General features: G+C 53.0%; 1 protein-coding gene across 19 annotated transcripts in view; it reads left to right on the top strand.

The window, feature by feature from the left end:
- The window catches only part of Col13a1 (collagen type XIII alpha 1 chain), a 145,326-nt gene that overhangs the window by 102,895 nt on the left and 26,605 nt on the right, over window positions 1–15,826 (top strand). For all 19 annotated transcript variants that reach the window (XM_031347216.1, XM_031347208.1, XM_031347215.1 and 16 more), the window contains 9 exons: window positions 4,514–4,558; window positions 5,418–5,450; window positions 6,194–6,220; window positions 9,116–9,160; window positions 10,197–10,283; window positions 10,836–10,889; window positions 12,544–12,588; window positions 12,896–12,964; window positions 14,007–14,030. In XM_031347216.1, the coding sequence (XP_031203076.1) occupies window positions 4,514–4,558; window positions 5,418–5,450; window positions 6,194–6,220; window positions 9,116–9,160; window positions 10,197–10,283; window positions 10,836–10,889; window positions 12,544–12,588; window positions 12,896–12,964; window positions 14,007–14,030 (429 nt within the window). The remainder of the gene's footprint in view (window positions 1–4,513; window positions 4,559–5,417; window positions 5,451–6,193; window positions 6,221–9,115; window positions 9,161–10,196; window positions 10,284–10,835; window positions 10,890–12,543; window positions 12,589–12,895; window positions 12,965–14,006; window positions 14,031–15,826) is intronic.

Raw genomic sequence — 15,826 nt, 5'->3', positions numbered from 1 at the left:
CCCGGGTTATGTGGTGCTAGGGATTGAACCTAGGGTTTTATGCATGCCAGGCAAGCATTCTACTGATTGAGCCTCACCCTCTGTCCCATAGAGCATTGCATTGTCTCCTGTTCAAGTCTCCCTCAGAAAAAAAAAATTTTTTTTTTGTATCTTTAGCAAAGTACGGATCTCAAGTTTATCTCCCCATATCCCAGAGCTGGGAGGTGGTGACACACCTGCTCTGGCTCCAAAGCCTTAGTCTGAGTGACTTTGCTACCTGTGTGTTAGTGTCTCCAAGGGAATTTAGTGTTCTGAAAGGTTTCCTCCTTTTTCTGTCCTGGAAGGAAATGAGGTTGCTGTTGAGATGTTCTCTTGATGGAAACAAAGATCACGGCTGGGCTCAGACCTTGCAGGTCAGAGGATGTAGGCGCATGGGTACCTCGTTTTAGATAAACTGAGAGCTTGCTTTGCCCTGTGGAGTGGCCCTCGGTAGCTGAGCAGGTGCTTGCTTCTAAAACAGATGATCTCGGACCTCAGCTACTCCTGACAGATCCCTGTGCCCCCTGACTCACGAGGGTCCAAGTCACCCAAGTTCCTCGTGGCATTTCTAAGCAGCAGAGGGTACACAGCATGTTATGTCAATGTTGGGAAGTCCCAGTGAGACTCCTGAAAAGGATACAGATAAGACCAGGGAGACCTAAGCCCTGGATCTGTGGCCTCGAGGGGACTGGCCGGCTCCCCAGCCCCCACTCCGTGACCTCTGGGCTCTGCTCTGCTCTCCAGAGACCACAGACTAATGAGAACTGACTTCTCCTTTGAGACCGAGTACATATCAACAGATCTCAAATTTCGATTACAAGCCAGCCGTCCTTCCAAAGCCCCAAGCCTTCAATGGGGCACCGGACCCAGGAATTCCCTGGGTCACTTCCTGCCGGCCCTAATTACCGGAGGACCTGGGATTTCCAGGGTTCCGGTCCTTGCTTCTGGGCAGGGAAGCAGGAACCCAGTCACCTTTTTCCAGGAAGGACAGACCAAGAACTCTTGCCTGGGACAAAATGTTGTGTCTCTTACCCTCCTAACCCAGGGTAGAACTCCCCAGCCCTCTCAGCCACTCGGCTGGGCAATCCCCCATCCCCTGCAGAGAACAAAGATGGCGTTTCACTAACCCCTTGTAGTAGAGCCTGGCCTCAAGTTAGGGAAACCCATTCATCTCCACAGCCTGCCAGGCCCTTTACTTGGCCACGGAGCTGACACTGAGGCCCCACCCCTATTCTTTCCAGACAGACTTCTTGCCAAGTCCCTGTGCAGCTTGTTCAACAAACAGTAAATCACCAATTAGGAAGCCACGCCCAACGGCCAAGCTTGTGCCATCCTGTCATCTCTAGAAAGGATGGGTCCTCCCGCTAAGAAACTTCCAAGGACAGGGGACCTGTTGATACTGGGGGGGTAGGGACACATGAAGGGACTCTAGGAGCTGGGACAGACCTTCAAGATCATTTAGTGGGGCCCCTTCTACACATTTGTCTCCTGAACCACAATGACAGCGCCCCCCCAGCCCCAAGCCCCTACCCCTACCCCACCCCTACCCCCACCCCCTGAGGCTTCTGTTCATTGTTTCTTGTCACTTTCGTTAGCCAGCGTCCCTCCCCCTCCCCAAAGGTGGCTGACTGCCTGGGAGTCCCGTCCTGTGCTATCATATGCTGAGCAAAGGGGCTATGACCCTTTGGGACACTTGGAGCACCCACTTGCCCAGCCACAAGATGGTCCAGAGGAGTTGTAGATTGCCCCTCCACCCACCCGAGCTTCTAGGATTCCCCACTTGGGAAGGCAGAGGCAGACAGGAATCAGAGCCACTCTGATAGGCTTGGATAGCTGAGAGATCCAAGCCACAAAGGCAAGCGTGGTACCCAGCCAGCGGGGATGGGGGGACCAAGCTGAGCACAGTTCCACCTGCGCCTCCGGAACTGAAAACCCTGAGAGGACAGTAGAAAAGGACATCCTAGATCTTACAGAAACACAGCCTCGATGTGTTGTTCTCCTTCACCCATGGCCATGCCAGCCCCCTGCTCCAACTTCTGAGATTAGTGTCTGGGGTCCTGAAGGGTGCCTCACCCCCCATCCGGGAAGCAATGCTCTCTGGCCTGTCCAGAGGTCAGACAGGGCAAGCCCCTAAGGCTGGAGCCGAGTAGTGAGGCTAATGAGAGTGGAGAGAGCCCTGGTGTGGGGTCAGCCAGGCGCCCCTGCTTCCTGCCCAGCAAAAGTCCTGAGGCCCCGGGGCCAGGATCAACCAAGGGGGATGGGGGCAGGAATAGGGGAGATCAGCCACCCGACAGAGGACTCTTCCTAGACCTGAGTGTTTCACCTAAAGCTAAGGCTCCCTACAGAGAGCCCTTTTTCTGGAACTATGGACCAAACACCTCCTCTCCAGTTCTGGCTGATCTGCCCTCCCAAGAGCCATGCAGGCAGCCAGGGCAGAGCCAGCGGGTACAGAACAGATCTAGGCTGAGCTCACTGTGCAGCACCGGCTCGGAGAGAGAAACAGTCACGCTGACCACTTAGCCCAGCTCTGCACAGGGGTGATAGGAGAGAGTTCAGAGACCTTGCAGAAAGCTAAGGAACCAGCACCAACAAAAACCAGAAGGGAAGAGACAAACCGAAGCCTCTGAGCAGGACCTCCCAAGGTAACTTCCTACCAATATCGCTGCACATACCAGGAGACTCTGCCTGGGGGCTTCTAGCTGGGTTAGAACGGTGGAGTCCAATGGACTGTTAACAGAGAACCTGCTCCTCTAGAGATGTGTGCCACCTAGGACCCTGAGGGGACTTCAAGACTACTGTGGCCAAGATGGCAAAGTTCAGAGTAGGTCCTCCTGCACCCTCTGCTGGCCACAGAGCGGACCTGCCTGTGTTGACTTGGACCCCTAAGTCACTCTGAGCAGGCCAGGGTGGACGAGGATTTACGTGGTGTCTGTAGAACTCAGGCACTTGGCTCTAGGAAGGTGAGCGTGATGTAACGTCTGTCACAGACGGGCGTGAGCGTGTGTACAGATGCCGAGTGCAAAGCGGCTGAGGCAGGAGGATTACCATCCTGTGCGGGCTATAGAGTGAGCTCAAGGCCATCCTGCAGGGCTTGGTGAGACCCCGGTCTCAGAATTAAAAAAAAGTAAAGGCATCTCTAGAGGATGGAGCTCAAGGGTAGGAGACCCAGCACCGGGACATGGGGACAGTAAAGCGTCTCACGGAGGTATAAATAGGGCTTTGTACTGAGGAAGTGGCAGAGAGCCCTGAGGCCGTGGAAGTGGCTAGCATGTTTAAGAACACGGGGGTTTATCTGTACCGGGGACCTAGGATTGGAGGCAGACTTCAGAGCCCAGCATCCCCGAGGCTTTTATCTATGGGCCGTGGAGACTGTTAAGTTAGGAGCCTCATTATCTCTTGGATGTGCTGGGAGACGAGACATGGAGACTCCAGTGGGAAGGGCCGAGCATGGAGGAAGAGAGTGGGAGTCACTCCAGTCTCTGTCTGGAGAAGGGAGGGCAGAGTGGTCCTCTGAGATAGCAGAGAAGAGTCCGGGCAGAGGGAGCATACAGGTCAGGAGGAAGTCGGTGAGTCTGGGCTCTGGATTTACTGACCACAGCATCACCTTCAACACAGCCGAAGCAAGCGACTGCGGGCTGGCAGGACACTACTGCATCTTTATACTGGGGTGCCGTGTGGAGTCCGGTGCATGAGGCAAGGCAACCGGAGTCTAGCCTTGGCTCACATTCGCTTTGCCCCTTTTTTGTCTCCTGTGACGATGGTATGACTACCTTCCCAGTGCTCCCTCCTCCCGTAGATCTAGGATCATGGGGGAGGGAGACATTGGAAGACATTACGAGGGATAGAATTGAGAGGCACAGCCCTGCCCACAAATCCCCAAAAAAGCCAGTGCGCCGCTGTGTCTGGTCAGGTAGGACCAGAAAGAAAAATGAACAGCTCACAAGCCCAGGGAGTTTGGGAAGAAAAGAGGCCCCTGGATAAAAGCAGAGAGAAGCTCATTCCTCGCCCAAGCCACTAGGTGCTATGCTGGGGGTAAAAATGGGGCACAGGTGGGAGGAGAGGTCTGTAGTAGTAGGTAGGTAGGTCACATGACTAGTCTTGCCACAGTCTGACTCAGGCCTGGCGTGGTGGAGGCAGGAGGGTTAGATCAAGGTCATCCTTAGCTGCATATGTAGTACAAGGCCATCCCCTTGACTAGGTTCTAACTCCACTGGTGCGTGCGTGCGTGCGTGCATACGTGCGTGTGTGCGTGCATACGTGCGTGCGTGCGTGCGTGTGTATGTCTCCACCCCCCTCTCTCTTTGTCTCTCTTCCTTCCTGCTCTACACCTGTGACCTAGGACTTCCTGCAAGATGGTGTCACGGAACTGAGGGGAGTGGCCCGTGTCACCGCTGCCATGTCAGGGTCCTGGGAACTCATAGGGTGTTGATGCTCAAGCTCAGGCTATCACTGCGTCTGGTCCCATTCTCATGGTTTCTCTCGTTTCATTTTCCAGGGAGAGCGGGGCATGCCGGGAATGCCAGGCAAGCACGGAGCCAAGGTACTCATGCCTCCCCCGTACCTGGTCCTCTCCCAAACCCTGGGAATCTTCCTTCCTTCCTGGGTCCTCTCCTTCTCACAGCCTGTTGGGAATATGGGGCACACACTTCCTCCTTCAATCCTCCCTTCCCATATTTGCCTGTCCTTCCTGACATGAGCCGGTGGGGTAGTGTGATGTGGTTCCCATCGCATCCTGGCCTTTCTGGATCTTTCTGCATCATAAAACCCTTCTTGGCTATCAGCTCTAGTGTGATCCCGAAACCCAAAGAAAAGGCAAGAGCCCTAAGAGCCCCCCACTAGGGATTTTCTAAGTGATGCTTCGAGCAACATTTTTACCTCGAAGTATTCAGTCCTGTGGGGAAGGGGAGATGAAAATGAATTTCATAAGGGCAGGTCTAGAGAGCCATGATGGGTGTAACCCCACCTATACACAGGGGTACACTGTGCTTTGGTGAAACCAACCCCTTCCTACAGTGTTGCCTGCTAGTCCCCATCCTTTGACCTTATAGACTGTCTTAGAGTTTTATCACTGTAAAGAGACACAATGACCAAGGCAGCTCTTATAAATGAAAACATTTCATTGGGCATATATATATGTGTATGTGTGTATGTATATTGTATGTATAATCTCAAAGCCCCACTTCCATAGTGACACACTTCCTCTAACAAGGCCACACCTCCTCCAGTACGGCTCCTAAGAGTGCCACTCAGCATGTCACATTCGCCCACACTCTGGGGAGGTGCCAGCTATCAGTCAGCAGAAGTGAGTGGACCTTAAAGCCAGGCAGAGCTGGACTGGCTCAGCCAGTTGCCTCTGACCCCAGAGACCTTCATGCCTTTTTTTTCTTTTTTTCTACCAGGGGGTTCCTGGGATTGCCGTGGCTGGAATGAAGGTAGGTAAACGCCATTACTGTGTCAGAGGCAGGATAAGAGGGTGTCAGGAAACCACAGAGCAAGGGCTTGGGCTCAGCAGTATCATAGCTGGACCAAGGGGAGAACAGATGTTTCAGCCAGGTCTCCAGACTCCACTCAGGGTCTCTCTAGTCTGCCACTGAGAGAAGCCAGCTCTGTCCCATATTCCAGAACAAGATGCCGTGGGCTCCCAAAGACTCTGAGAGCTAGCATCCTATCCCCTGAACCCCTAACCAAGACAGGGGGCACCCTGGCAGGACAGATGCCCAATGCTGATCTTCGCAGCAGCTCTGCTCACAGAGAGCACCGCTCCTGAGACGTTCTGAATGTTCCCATCCTTCTAGGGCAGTGTTTTCTCAACCTGTGAGTCATGACCCCCTTTGGGGACATTAAACAACCCTTTCGCAGGGGTTGCCTGAGACCCTCAGAAAACACAGACCTTTACATTAAGATTCATAACACTAGCAAAACTGCAGTTATGAAGTAGCAGCAAAACTAATCTTACAGTTGGGGAGTCGGCACTGCATGCAGAACTATACTAAAGGGTCATGGCATGAGGAAGGTTGAGAACCGTTGGTCTTGGGGGGGGGGAAATGAGACCCTCAGGAGCCTCTGTCCTGGGGTTTGCCCTAAGCAGAAGAAACACCCCCCCCCCTGGAAAGCAGAGGGCCCTTGTTCCTGCTTTGTCTCTCTTTTCTTCACTGTAGTCTTCTTTCCCATACAGGGTGAGCCGGGGACACCAGGAGCCAAGGTACTAGTAGAAAGGGAACCCTGGGGTGGGGGGGCATAGAGAAATGAGATTGGCTGGGGCGAAGGCTGACAGGGATCACACCATTTTGCTTCTGTTCCCCCTGGGGCCAGTTGTGCGTGCGTGCGTGCGTGCGTCCATGTACGTTGGGGGAGCTGGCTGAGCCCTTTGATCAGGAACACACTGCAAAGACTTGCCTCATCCCTGGTCCTGCCTGTACGCATGGCAGGGAGATGGGAGGGGGCGGGCCCAGCACAGTCCCCTGCCTTTACAAGTGTCTCTTCTTATCTACAACAGTAAAAGGATGTAGCGTGACAGAAATGTCAAACAAACTTGGAAAATTTTTTCCATGGAGCCAGGCCAGGTAACACAGGTCTAGCGTCTTGCCTACGTAGAGGGCTAAGGCAAAAATGTTGGACTTAGCAAGGCCCTTTTCTCCAAGGGAATGGCGTCAGAGGGCCGGGGATATAGCTCAGTGGTAGCATACTTAGCTGGCATGCAGGAAACCTTAAGTTCAATCCCTGGTACACAGATTTCTTTGATTCGAGCCTTGGAGGGGGAGGGGAATATGTTACGTGTGCACTGGGAACCCTTAAGATACCATATAGCATGTAGTACCTGTGTGGGCACCTGAACACTTGCTTAAAAGGAGCCTGAGAACCATTGTCTGGGAACTTTGACCTCTGATTGCACCTCATCCTCCCCTCCTGCCCTGTCTATCAGTGGCTTTCTCCTCTTATCTCTAAGAGAGAGGCAGGGAAGCCGGGGGCTACTTTCGGTGTGCTGGAAAAGACCAGAGGAGAGGACAGGACGCCTCAGGGGACACTGGCCCCTGGGGCTCTGCCATTGTAGCTACTGTGCTGGATAGGCATGTTGTAGAAGAAAGGAATGTGGTATGGACCAGCAAACCTGGGGACACACACCCTTCCAGAAGTCTTTGGCTCTCAGGGAAAGGCCAAGGAACTTTCAGCATCTTTGTTACCGAGCATCCCTGTAGATAGGACCTGCATCTTTTGCTGCTGCTATTGGGGATGTAGGGCTAACGCCCACTCCAGGTGCAGCCATCTTCTCCGTCCTGACTACTTACCAGGCTCCCGCCTGGCTCTCTCTGCCTCCTTCCCTGTCTCTGTGCCATGTTACCAGACAGCCTATACCCAAGGGCAGACAGCAGAGACATGACAACTATAGTCACCGCGGTGTCGTTCATGGCTCCCAATGGAAAGACCATTGAGGTTGTGGCCCCAGAACCCCCAGAGCGTTCTCACCCTCAGCACTATGCAGGCAAGGGTTCTACTGGCAGCCCGAATCAGACCCCCTACTGGTGGGGTGCACTGTCCACGGCTGTAGACTGAACTGCACCCTCCCAACTTCATATGCTGAAGCCCAGAGCCCCAAGGGGGCCTGCCTTAGAGGGTGGGGCTTGTAGGGAATGACAAAGGTTAAGTGAGGTCACATGGGTGAGACCCTAATCTGATGGTGTTGATGGTTTCATAAGGAGAAGAGAGATGGGTTCCCTCTTTGACAAGCAAGAGCCCTGACAGAAGGCAGCTGTCTATAAACTGAAAGAGTCCCTCCCTCCCCTTTCCCTGGCCCAGGCACCCAGATGGCAGAATGGCATTGTATTTTTTTTTCTGTTTTTTTTCAAGCAGGGTTTCTCTGTATAGCCCTGGCTGTCCTGGCACTCATTCTGTAGACCAGGCTAACCTTGAACTCAGAAATCCGCCTGCCTCTGCCTCCCACGTGCTGAGATTAAAGGCGTGCACCACCACTGCCCGGCCCCAGAATGGCATTGTAACTAGACCTCTGCTATCTCAGCCACCCAGGTGTGGTATTTTGTTACGACCCCCGTGCCAACTCATGCACACACTGTGGAGGCAAAGGGAGGACTGTACCCTCATAGGAGGACTACTGGAGACATTGGGGAGACTGGCTCTGCCATTAGCTCAGTAAATGGCCTGTCTTCTGCCACCTGGCTCATGGGGCAGGCCAGCTGTACCTGTGAAAGGAAGCTTGGGTTCATCTAATCCTTCCAGGACTCAGTGATTTCGTGCCTTGGGGACCAATAGCTGAGTTCCTCCGTATTGGACAGAGCTGAGGCAGGGAGTGCTGTACCAGTGATCCACAGACGGAGTGTATTAAACAACAGTAAAGCTCGCATCCTCTCTCAGCCCTAGAGGCCAGAAACCCAAAGGCGGAGGAAGAGGGGAGCGCTGTCTGAGGGCTTTGGCTTCTAGAGTGGTTTATGACCATTATCATGTTCCCCCGGCTTGCAGAAGCCTCACCTCATCTGCTTCACCTAGCATCTGTGTGTGTGTGTGTGTGTGTGTGTGTGTGTGTGTGTGTGTGTGTGTGTGTGTCTGTCTGTCTGTCTGTCTGTCTGCTGCTGGTCTGCAGACTTCCCTGCCCTGTAATGTTCTGGGAACACTGGGTTCTCAGCATGATCGCTTTCATATTTGATCTTAACTTGATCTTCAATGACCCTGTTTCAAAAAAGGAAAAAGAAGGTCATTTTCTGACGTACTGGAAGCTACGACTTCAACACCAAACTTTGCTAGAACACAATTTGACCCATGACACAAACTTCTGAAAAAAGACGTTCTGGTGGATGGGTGCTCTCTAAAGGCAGGAAGAGCTGGACAAAAGAGTCCGGCACAATGCAGGGAGGCAGACGTGAAGGAGAGCAGAGTGGATTCAAGAGGGAGTTCCCAACCTCTGGCTTTCTATACTGCTCTTTCCATACCCACTTCCAGCCCTTCCCCCAGCCCTGGGAGAGCAGAAGTCAGCAGTGGATGGTGGTTGTGTTTCTTCTCCATCCAGGGGAGCCATGTGCTAAGAGGGGTAGAGGTGCTGTCTCCCGGACAAGGTTGTTCTTAACCCTGTTCTCCCCCCTCCCTGCAGGGTGAGAAGGGTGCAGCAGGCTCCCCTGGCCTCCTGGGGCAGAAGGTAGGTGGATACACATTTTCAATGGTGGATGAGGGGCTCGGGGAAGCTCCCTGCAAGCCTCCGTGTCCCCTCTGGACCTGCAAATTCCCAGACTAGGGGAAAGTGGCCAGAGTACAGTGAGATTAGAGTGTCCTTCCACAAGAAGGGCCCATGAGTGCACCAATTTTGTAGAATTCAGTAACTCCGACCTGGCTTGGATTTCTTCACGCAGGTTCTGAAAGCCTCCTGCCCAGAGATCTGCAAGTCAGCTCATTTAAAACCATGTAAATTACTTTTTTATTTGTGCATTCGTAAGCGTGCGCGCGTGTGTGCGTGCTCCTGTGCCTGGTACACATGAAATTGGAGACTGGAGGTTGACCTTGGTTACCATTCCTCAAGGGATGTCTACCTTGTTGTTTTGAGACGGTGTTTCTCTATCAGTTGACAAGCTAAGCTGGTTGGCTAGTGAGCCTTGCGATCTGCTTGCCTCTGCCTCCCCCAACCCTGGGATTATAAACGCATGGTACCACACCCAGCTTTTTACTTCAGCGGGGGATGGGTGGCCGGTGTTGGGCATCCAAACTCTCATCCTTGAGCTCGTGGGGCAAGCACTTTTCCGACTAAGTTATACCTGGTGAGGTTCCTTAAAGTTACTGTTAAACGTTAAGTCAGTTTTTTAAAAAGGCTTGAGGTCTAGTCATGGAGAGCTACATAAAAGAGGGCCCCCAGGAGAGCCAAGGCTAGAGGCTGTGAGCATTCAGGACTGAAGGGACAGGCAAAGGTTGCTGTCACAGGGCACATTCTCTTCCCACCCAGGAGTGCTCACTGCTGAGAGGCCAGTGTAACTTGTGCCCCCGACCCCTGTCTCAATTACCAATATTATGTTGGTCCCACAGCAAGGCTGACCTGGAAACCCCAAGCCTCTTAGGGCCTTTCTCCGGTCCGCCTGGCCTCAGGACTGTGTCCTGCCTGCTGCTCTTCTTCCTTGGACAGGAGTCAATCAACCCGCTCGCCCAGTTTGGGGAGCCAGTGATAGAGCTCTACTTTCCATCCCCAGGGAGAAAAAGGTGATGCAGGCAATGTCATTGGAGGAGGCAGAGGGGAGCCTGGCCCCCCGGGGCTCCCTGGGCCCCCTGGGCCAAAGGTGAGTTTTTTTCTGGCATCTGCATCAAGACAGATATGGAGCCCCAAATTGGCACAGACAGATAGCACCGGGAGAACAAGGGGCTAAGTGTGGTGTCTGCCTTCCCAGCATCCTAGAGAAACAGCTCCAACCTAACCCAGCCAGGGCTGTGCCTTTGCCAGAGCCCACCACCAGTACCACCACCACCCCATGTTCCCTCCTAGGCCTGGGGTCATAGGTCATGAGGTTGTCACAGCCTGGATCTTAAGGGGGAACTTGGGGATACCTGGCCACCATGGGAAGGAGAGTCTAGAAGGCTGTATTCACTAACTCAGGTCCACCTCCCAGGACTACTAAGCGAAGTACCAGGTTGACCTCTACCTTCGTTCTTCTCCCCGCTCATCCTCTCCTGGACTCCTGGGGACTCTCTTCCCCCAATTCCCAGGGCCTGTATCCCCTTCAGTTGCCCAGGCAGGCAGGACCTGGTACAGGCGTCTTGCTGATGAATTCCTAGATCTCTAGCAGCTAGCCCAGCTGCTCTGTGTACTCTCACCTTGTCTCTCTTCTTCCCAGGGAGAAGCTGGTATTGATGGCCAGGCTGGGCCACCAGGACAGCAAGGAGACAAGGTAGAGTCCCCCACAGTCAGGAGCTGCAGGATGAGGGTAATCTTGGCTGTTTACACACAGCTCAGAAAGCCAACCATCCCTAGCCTCACTGGACCCCAGCGCTGACTCCAAGCTAGCTGGCTACAACCTCCTACATTCTGAGACAGTGGGCTTGAAAAGCCTGCCCAGAGACGGGGACACTTTAGCTGAGGAAGGAGTCTGAACTCTGACTTCTAGTAGCTTTCTGAACCACAGATCTAGACAGAGAAGTCCCTTCTGTCCCTGCCTCCCGCACAGGCACAAGATAACCAAACTGCCTAATGAGAGGGACACGCGGGGCAGATCTTCGGAGGGACGGTGGCAGGGTCATCTGAGTGGAGCTGACAGAGCATACAGTTTCCCTTCATCTTTGACTTGGTGTATGAGTCAGGACTCTCTAGAGTCACAGAACTTATGGGATATAGCTCTATAGTAAAGGAAATTATTGAAATGACAGTCTGTAGTCCAGCTAACCCAACAATGGGTAGCTGTGAATGGGAAGTCCAAGAATCTAGTAGTTACTCAGTCCCTTGAGGCTAGATGTTTCAGCTGGTCTCTGTATAAGCTGAAATTCGGAAGGAGGTTCCAACAGATGTGCTGGCAAGTAAGTGCAAGCAGGCAGAGAAGGAAGAAGCCTGCCTTCTTTCATGGTCCTTAAGTAGGCCTCCAGCAGAAGGTGTGGCCCAGGTTAAAGGTGTGTGCCGCCATGCCTGGACCTAAGCTGTTCTTTACTTAGAACTTGCTCTGTCCCAGGCTGGCCTTGAACTCGTAGTTCTGCTTGCCTCTGTCTCCTGGGATTAAAGGCATATACCGCCATGCCTGGGCCTAAGCTTTTCATGGCCACTGTGCCTCAAGATCTGGATCACAGGCATGCTGCCCATTTCTGGATTGTAGTTCATTCCAGATACAGTCAAGGTGGCCCTGGGAATGACCACATGTGGCGTTTTGTCTTCAAAGTTAACATTATCCTAGAAAACCGAGATGTGTGGTTTGTGCTTCGCTTGACACCACTATCCCACCTACTCCGTATTACCTGGCCCCGTTTCCAGTAGGAACAACCTTCAGCCGCTGGCCCACCCTAAGACATCAGTATCCCTCTAGCTGCTCCCTATCCCCCAATACCCCTGGCCTCTGGGTTTCAACCTGTGCGCTCTTCTGTCCCAGGGAAAGTGGTCCTTGAAAGGACCACGTGGGCGCCCTGTGGCCATCACTGAACAGAGGGCAGTGAGCCCTGCTGCCAGGACAGGGTGGAAATCAGAAGAAGCAAGGGCTAGATCCCTGCTACCAAAGACAAGACTGGTTTGGGGAACGGGGGGAAGGGGGTCAAGGGGACAGACAGGAGTCACCAGCAACCCAGCAGAAAAGAAGGGACATCGTTAAGGGTAGAAGGTGTAGAACCCCAAAGATCTGGAACTCAGAGGAAGACGAGCGAAGGGCAGGTGTCGGGGATGTTTCTGGAAGGGAGAGGAACCTGCACTGAAACCAACAGGAAAGTTTGCGTTCTGGTTGGTGGCTTGAGCCAAGATGAGCAAGCTCCCTGGCCCTTCCATGGCCCTTAGGGTATAGCTCCCCCCAAGGACACTGGGTGTTCTTGCATCCAGCCTTACCAACCCATTTCACTGTTATCATGCAACAGGGGCAGCCAGGAGCAGCTGGGGAACAGGGACCCGCTGGTCCGAAGGTAGGTTCATCTCTTACCTGGAGTTGTAGCGTGAAAGGGCTTGACCCTGTGTTCTTAGAGGGGTGGGAAGGGAAAGGCTGGACCCTAGGAGGGATGTCTGCATAGTCATGGTGATTGGATTCTACCATCTCTGGGCCTAGCTAGTCCCGTTTCTTCTGCAAAGCCTTGAGCGTCCTGACAAACGGCCCTGGATGCTCTATGCTACTCCGTGTCCCAGCAGGCACTGGTACCGACACCGTGGGCTTCAGGCCCTCAGGCCCCTCCTGTCCTGTCCCAGACTCTGGCTGAGACCTTCTCTGCTTTCTAGGGTTCCAAGGGTGAACCCGGCAAGGGAGAGATGGTGGATTATAATGGCAGCATCAACGAGGCGCTTCAGGTGAGTGGGCTCTGGAGGCTGGAGACCTGCCGGTTCCGCCGGACCTCACTCAGCCTTTGCCTTTGCCAGTGCTGTCTCTAGCTAAACTTCCAGATAATGAGTCCTTTCCTTGCTTTCTGTTAGCTTCTATGGAGCCTCCAAGCAGCTGGTCCCATTATTTGGCATTATGGGGCTCGATGTCTTGTCTCATCTGGTTAATACATGGACTCTAGCTAAGCCGAGTGTCATTGGGAGTACCGTGGTTTCCACAAAGTGCCATTCATCAAGGCCCTAGGGACACACCACTCCTGAGTAACCCCCCTTCACCTGGTAGGAGCTGCCTCCTTGAAAGGTGTCAACTTTCTGTCCGTTTCTCCTGTTTCAAGACCATGAGCCCCCCTATCTTTTAAATAGGTGCCTCGACCTCGGGCACAGTTCATTGCTGGATCACGGTGGTGTTAAGTGGAGAGGCCGCCCTGTGTTCTGAAGGATTTTTCTAGCATATCTCAAGACTGGCCTCTAGACTGGCAGTGTCCCGTGCTTAGTGAAGGCCAGGCAGTTCCAGAGTTCCCCTTGAGGGCAAAAGCACACCGGATCGAGAGTGGATCCTTCAGACCATCCAAGTGTGGGAAGCTGTGTGGAGGTGTGGGAGTCTCTGTTAGAGCCATCTGCCTGCTGAGCTTTTAGGAAGTGCCTTGCCAGCTGCCTTCTCCAGGTTCTGAGAGAAGAAAGAAAAGGGGAAGCCCCCTCATTGACTAGGAAGAAAGGGGCGCTGTGTCTGTCCTTCTAGCCTGTGGCTAAGAGTTTGCACCCCACAGGAAGCAGGGCTAGGCTGACGGGAGCAGCATTGGGCTTTGGAGAGACCACATCCAAGTGTTCTCTATCCAGTTAACAAACCTTTGGGCGGTGTGGGAGTGCCTGCCATAGAACTGAGAGCCACCAGAGCATATCTGTGACAGTCTTCCTCCGCTCCGCCCCTCCAGAGAGACATCCCTGCAGAGGGGACCTGACAGGTGGAGACAGTTGCTCTCCGGCTAATTGTATTGTATTGTCTTGTTTTCAGGAGATCAGGACGTTGGCCTTAATGGTAAGTCACCCTCCTCCCTGGTTTCCCTCAGGCACTGGGCGTGGAGAGCAGTCTAGAGTTCTGACCTCTGGACGGCCTATACTGAGCTCTTGAGCCATGCCAGACAGAGGGGCTTTCAAGCCCAACAAGCAGGGGCAGGAGCTGCATGCCCCTGTATCAGGGCTGTCGGTAGTGACAGCCCCTCACCTACCAAGGCTTGCTCAAGCACAACATGAACTCTGGGTTGTAGTTATAGAATCACTAATGGCACAGCCTCTCTCTCCCTCCCTCTCTCTCTCCCTCTCTCTCTCTCTCTCTCTCTCTCTCTTTCTTCTCCTCTCCCCCTTTCTCTCCCTCTCTCTCTCCCTCTCCCCCACTTCTGAAAAAAAAAATGGGTAACAGCTGTCTATGCAATCTCAGTATCTGTTCCTGGAAAAACCCTGGAATTCCACGCTGGGTTCTGCACATGTGCTGACCAGTGACAGGCTTGAAGGAAACATTTGTAGTCATGACAACTGTTTCCAACTTCAGCCTCCACAGCAAAGAGCATAAGGGGTCCTAAAGTTCTGACTCTAAGGGACTCACACTTCTCTAATATTGGGGACCTGTACACAGCAGGATGACACATGGGTGGTTCACGTCCACAGTCCCAGCACTCAGAAGGCAGAGGCAGGAGGGTCACCCCAAGTTCAAGGCCAGCCTGGTCTATGTAGTGGTCTACGTAGGTGGCCCAGCTAGAGCCACCTACAGGACCTGTCTCAAAAAATAAAGAAAGAAAGAAAAGAAAAGAAAAACTATTTCCAGGGACTATTTCCCCGAACACTTGTATAAATGACAAGGTTCTGGAACCAATGAACCTCATTTGGGAACACTAAAATATGTGATTTTTAAAGGGCCATCGGGGTGAGGCCCACATAGCTGTCAGTAATGGCCTTGCTGGACTTTTGAACATGAGGGCCCAAGTTTGATCACCAGAACCCAAGTATTGGGCCAGGGGGATGGTTCAGCAGGTAAAGGTGTTTACTGTGCAAGCCTGGGGACCTGAATTTCATCCATGGAACCATGGGGGAGGGGATAACAAATTCCATAAAGATGTCTCTACACTCATGCTATAGCTTAAGTGTGCATGCACAAGTACACATACACATACGCACGTGCATGCACACACACGTGCACACGCACACACACGCGCACACACACACTTCTTTTGAAGCCAAACATGGTGGCATAAACTTATGGATGACCTCATACTCCCAGCTCTGGGGAAGAGGAGGAGGAGGCATGTGAAACCCTGAGGCTTTTGGGCCAGCCATCCTAGCCTACTTGATGAACTCCAAACCAGTGAGGGACCCTGTCCCAACAACAACGGCCACCACCACCGCAACAAAACAAAAACAATAGAACCACAAGCTGGATAGTAGAGACACCCAGGCTTAACCTCTTTCTCCATACACACATGCACCCACCCATACACCTCACCACCACCACAGTGGGCACAACAGAGGTTAGGAAGAAAAAGTTACCCAGAGGTAGCATATTTCATGAGGTAGCTTACAGGAAAGTGTACCAATTTCAATGTGTGGATGTCACGCAGAAGCCACGAGACTCATCTTGCACCCACCCCTCCTACACACATTATAAATGGCTTTCTGTCCATGCAGAGCAGACTACTGTTTTCTATCATCTCACGGAACAGAATCACAGTGTAAGCGTGGTTTCTTTTCACAACATAATGTGCCTGATAATTGTTCCTGTCATTGCCTGGGTCAGAACTGGATCTCTGCCCTGCTTTTCAGGATGCCATCACATAGCCGGTT

The sequence above is a fragment of the Mastomys coucha genome, unplaced genomic scaffold (assembly GCF_008632895.1).
Source record: "Mastomys coucha isolate ucsf_1 unplaced genomic scaffold, UCSF_Mcou_1 pScaffold3, whole genome shotgun sequence".
NCBI classification, from domain to species: domain Eukaryota; kingdom Metazoa; phylum Chordata; class Mammalia; order Rodentia; family Muridae; genus Mastomys; species Mastomys coucha.
The sequence above is the reverse complement of the archived record's forward strand: the minus strand, read 5'-3'. Positions and strand labels throughout refer to the sequence as shown.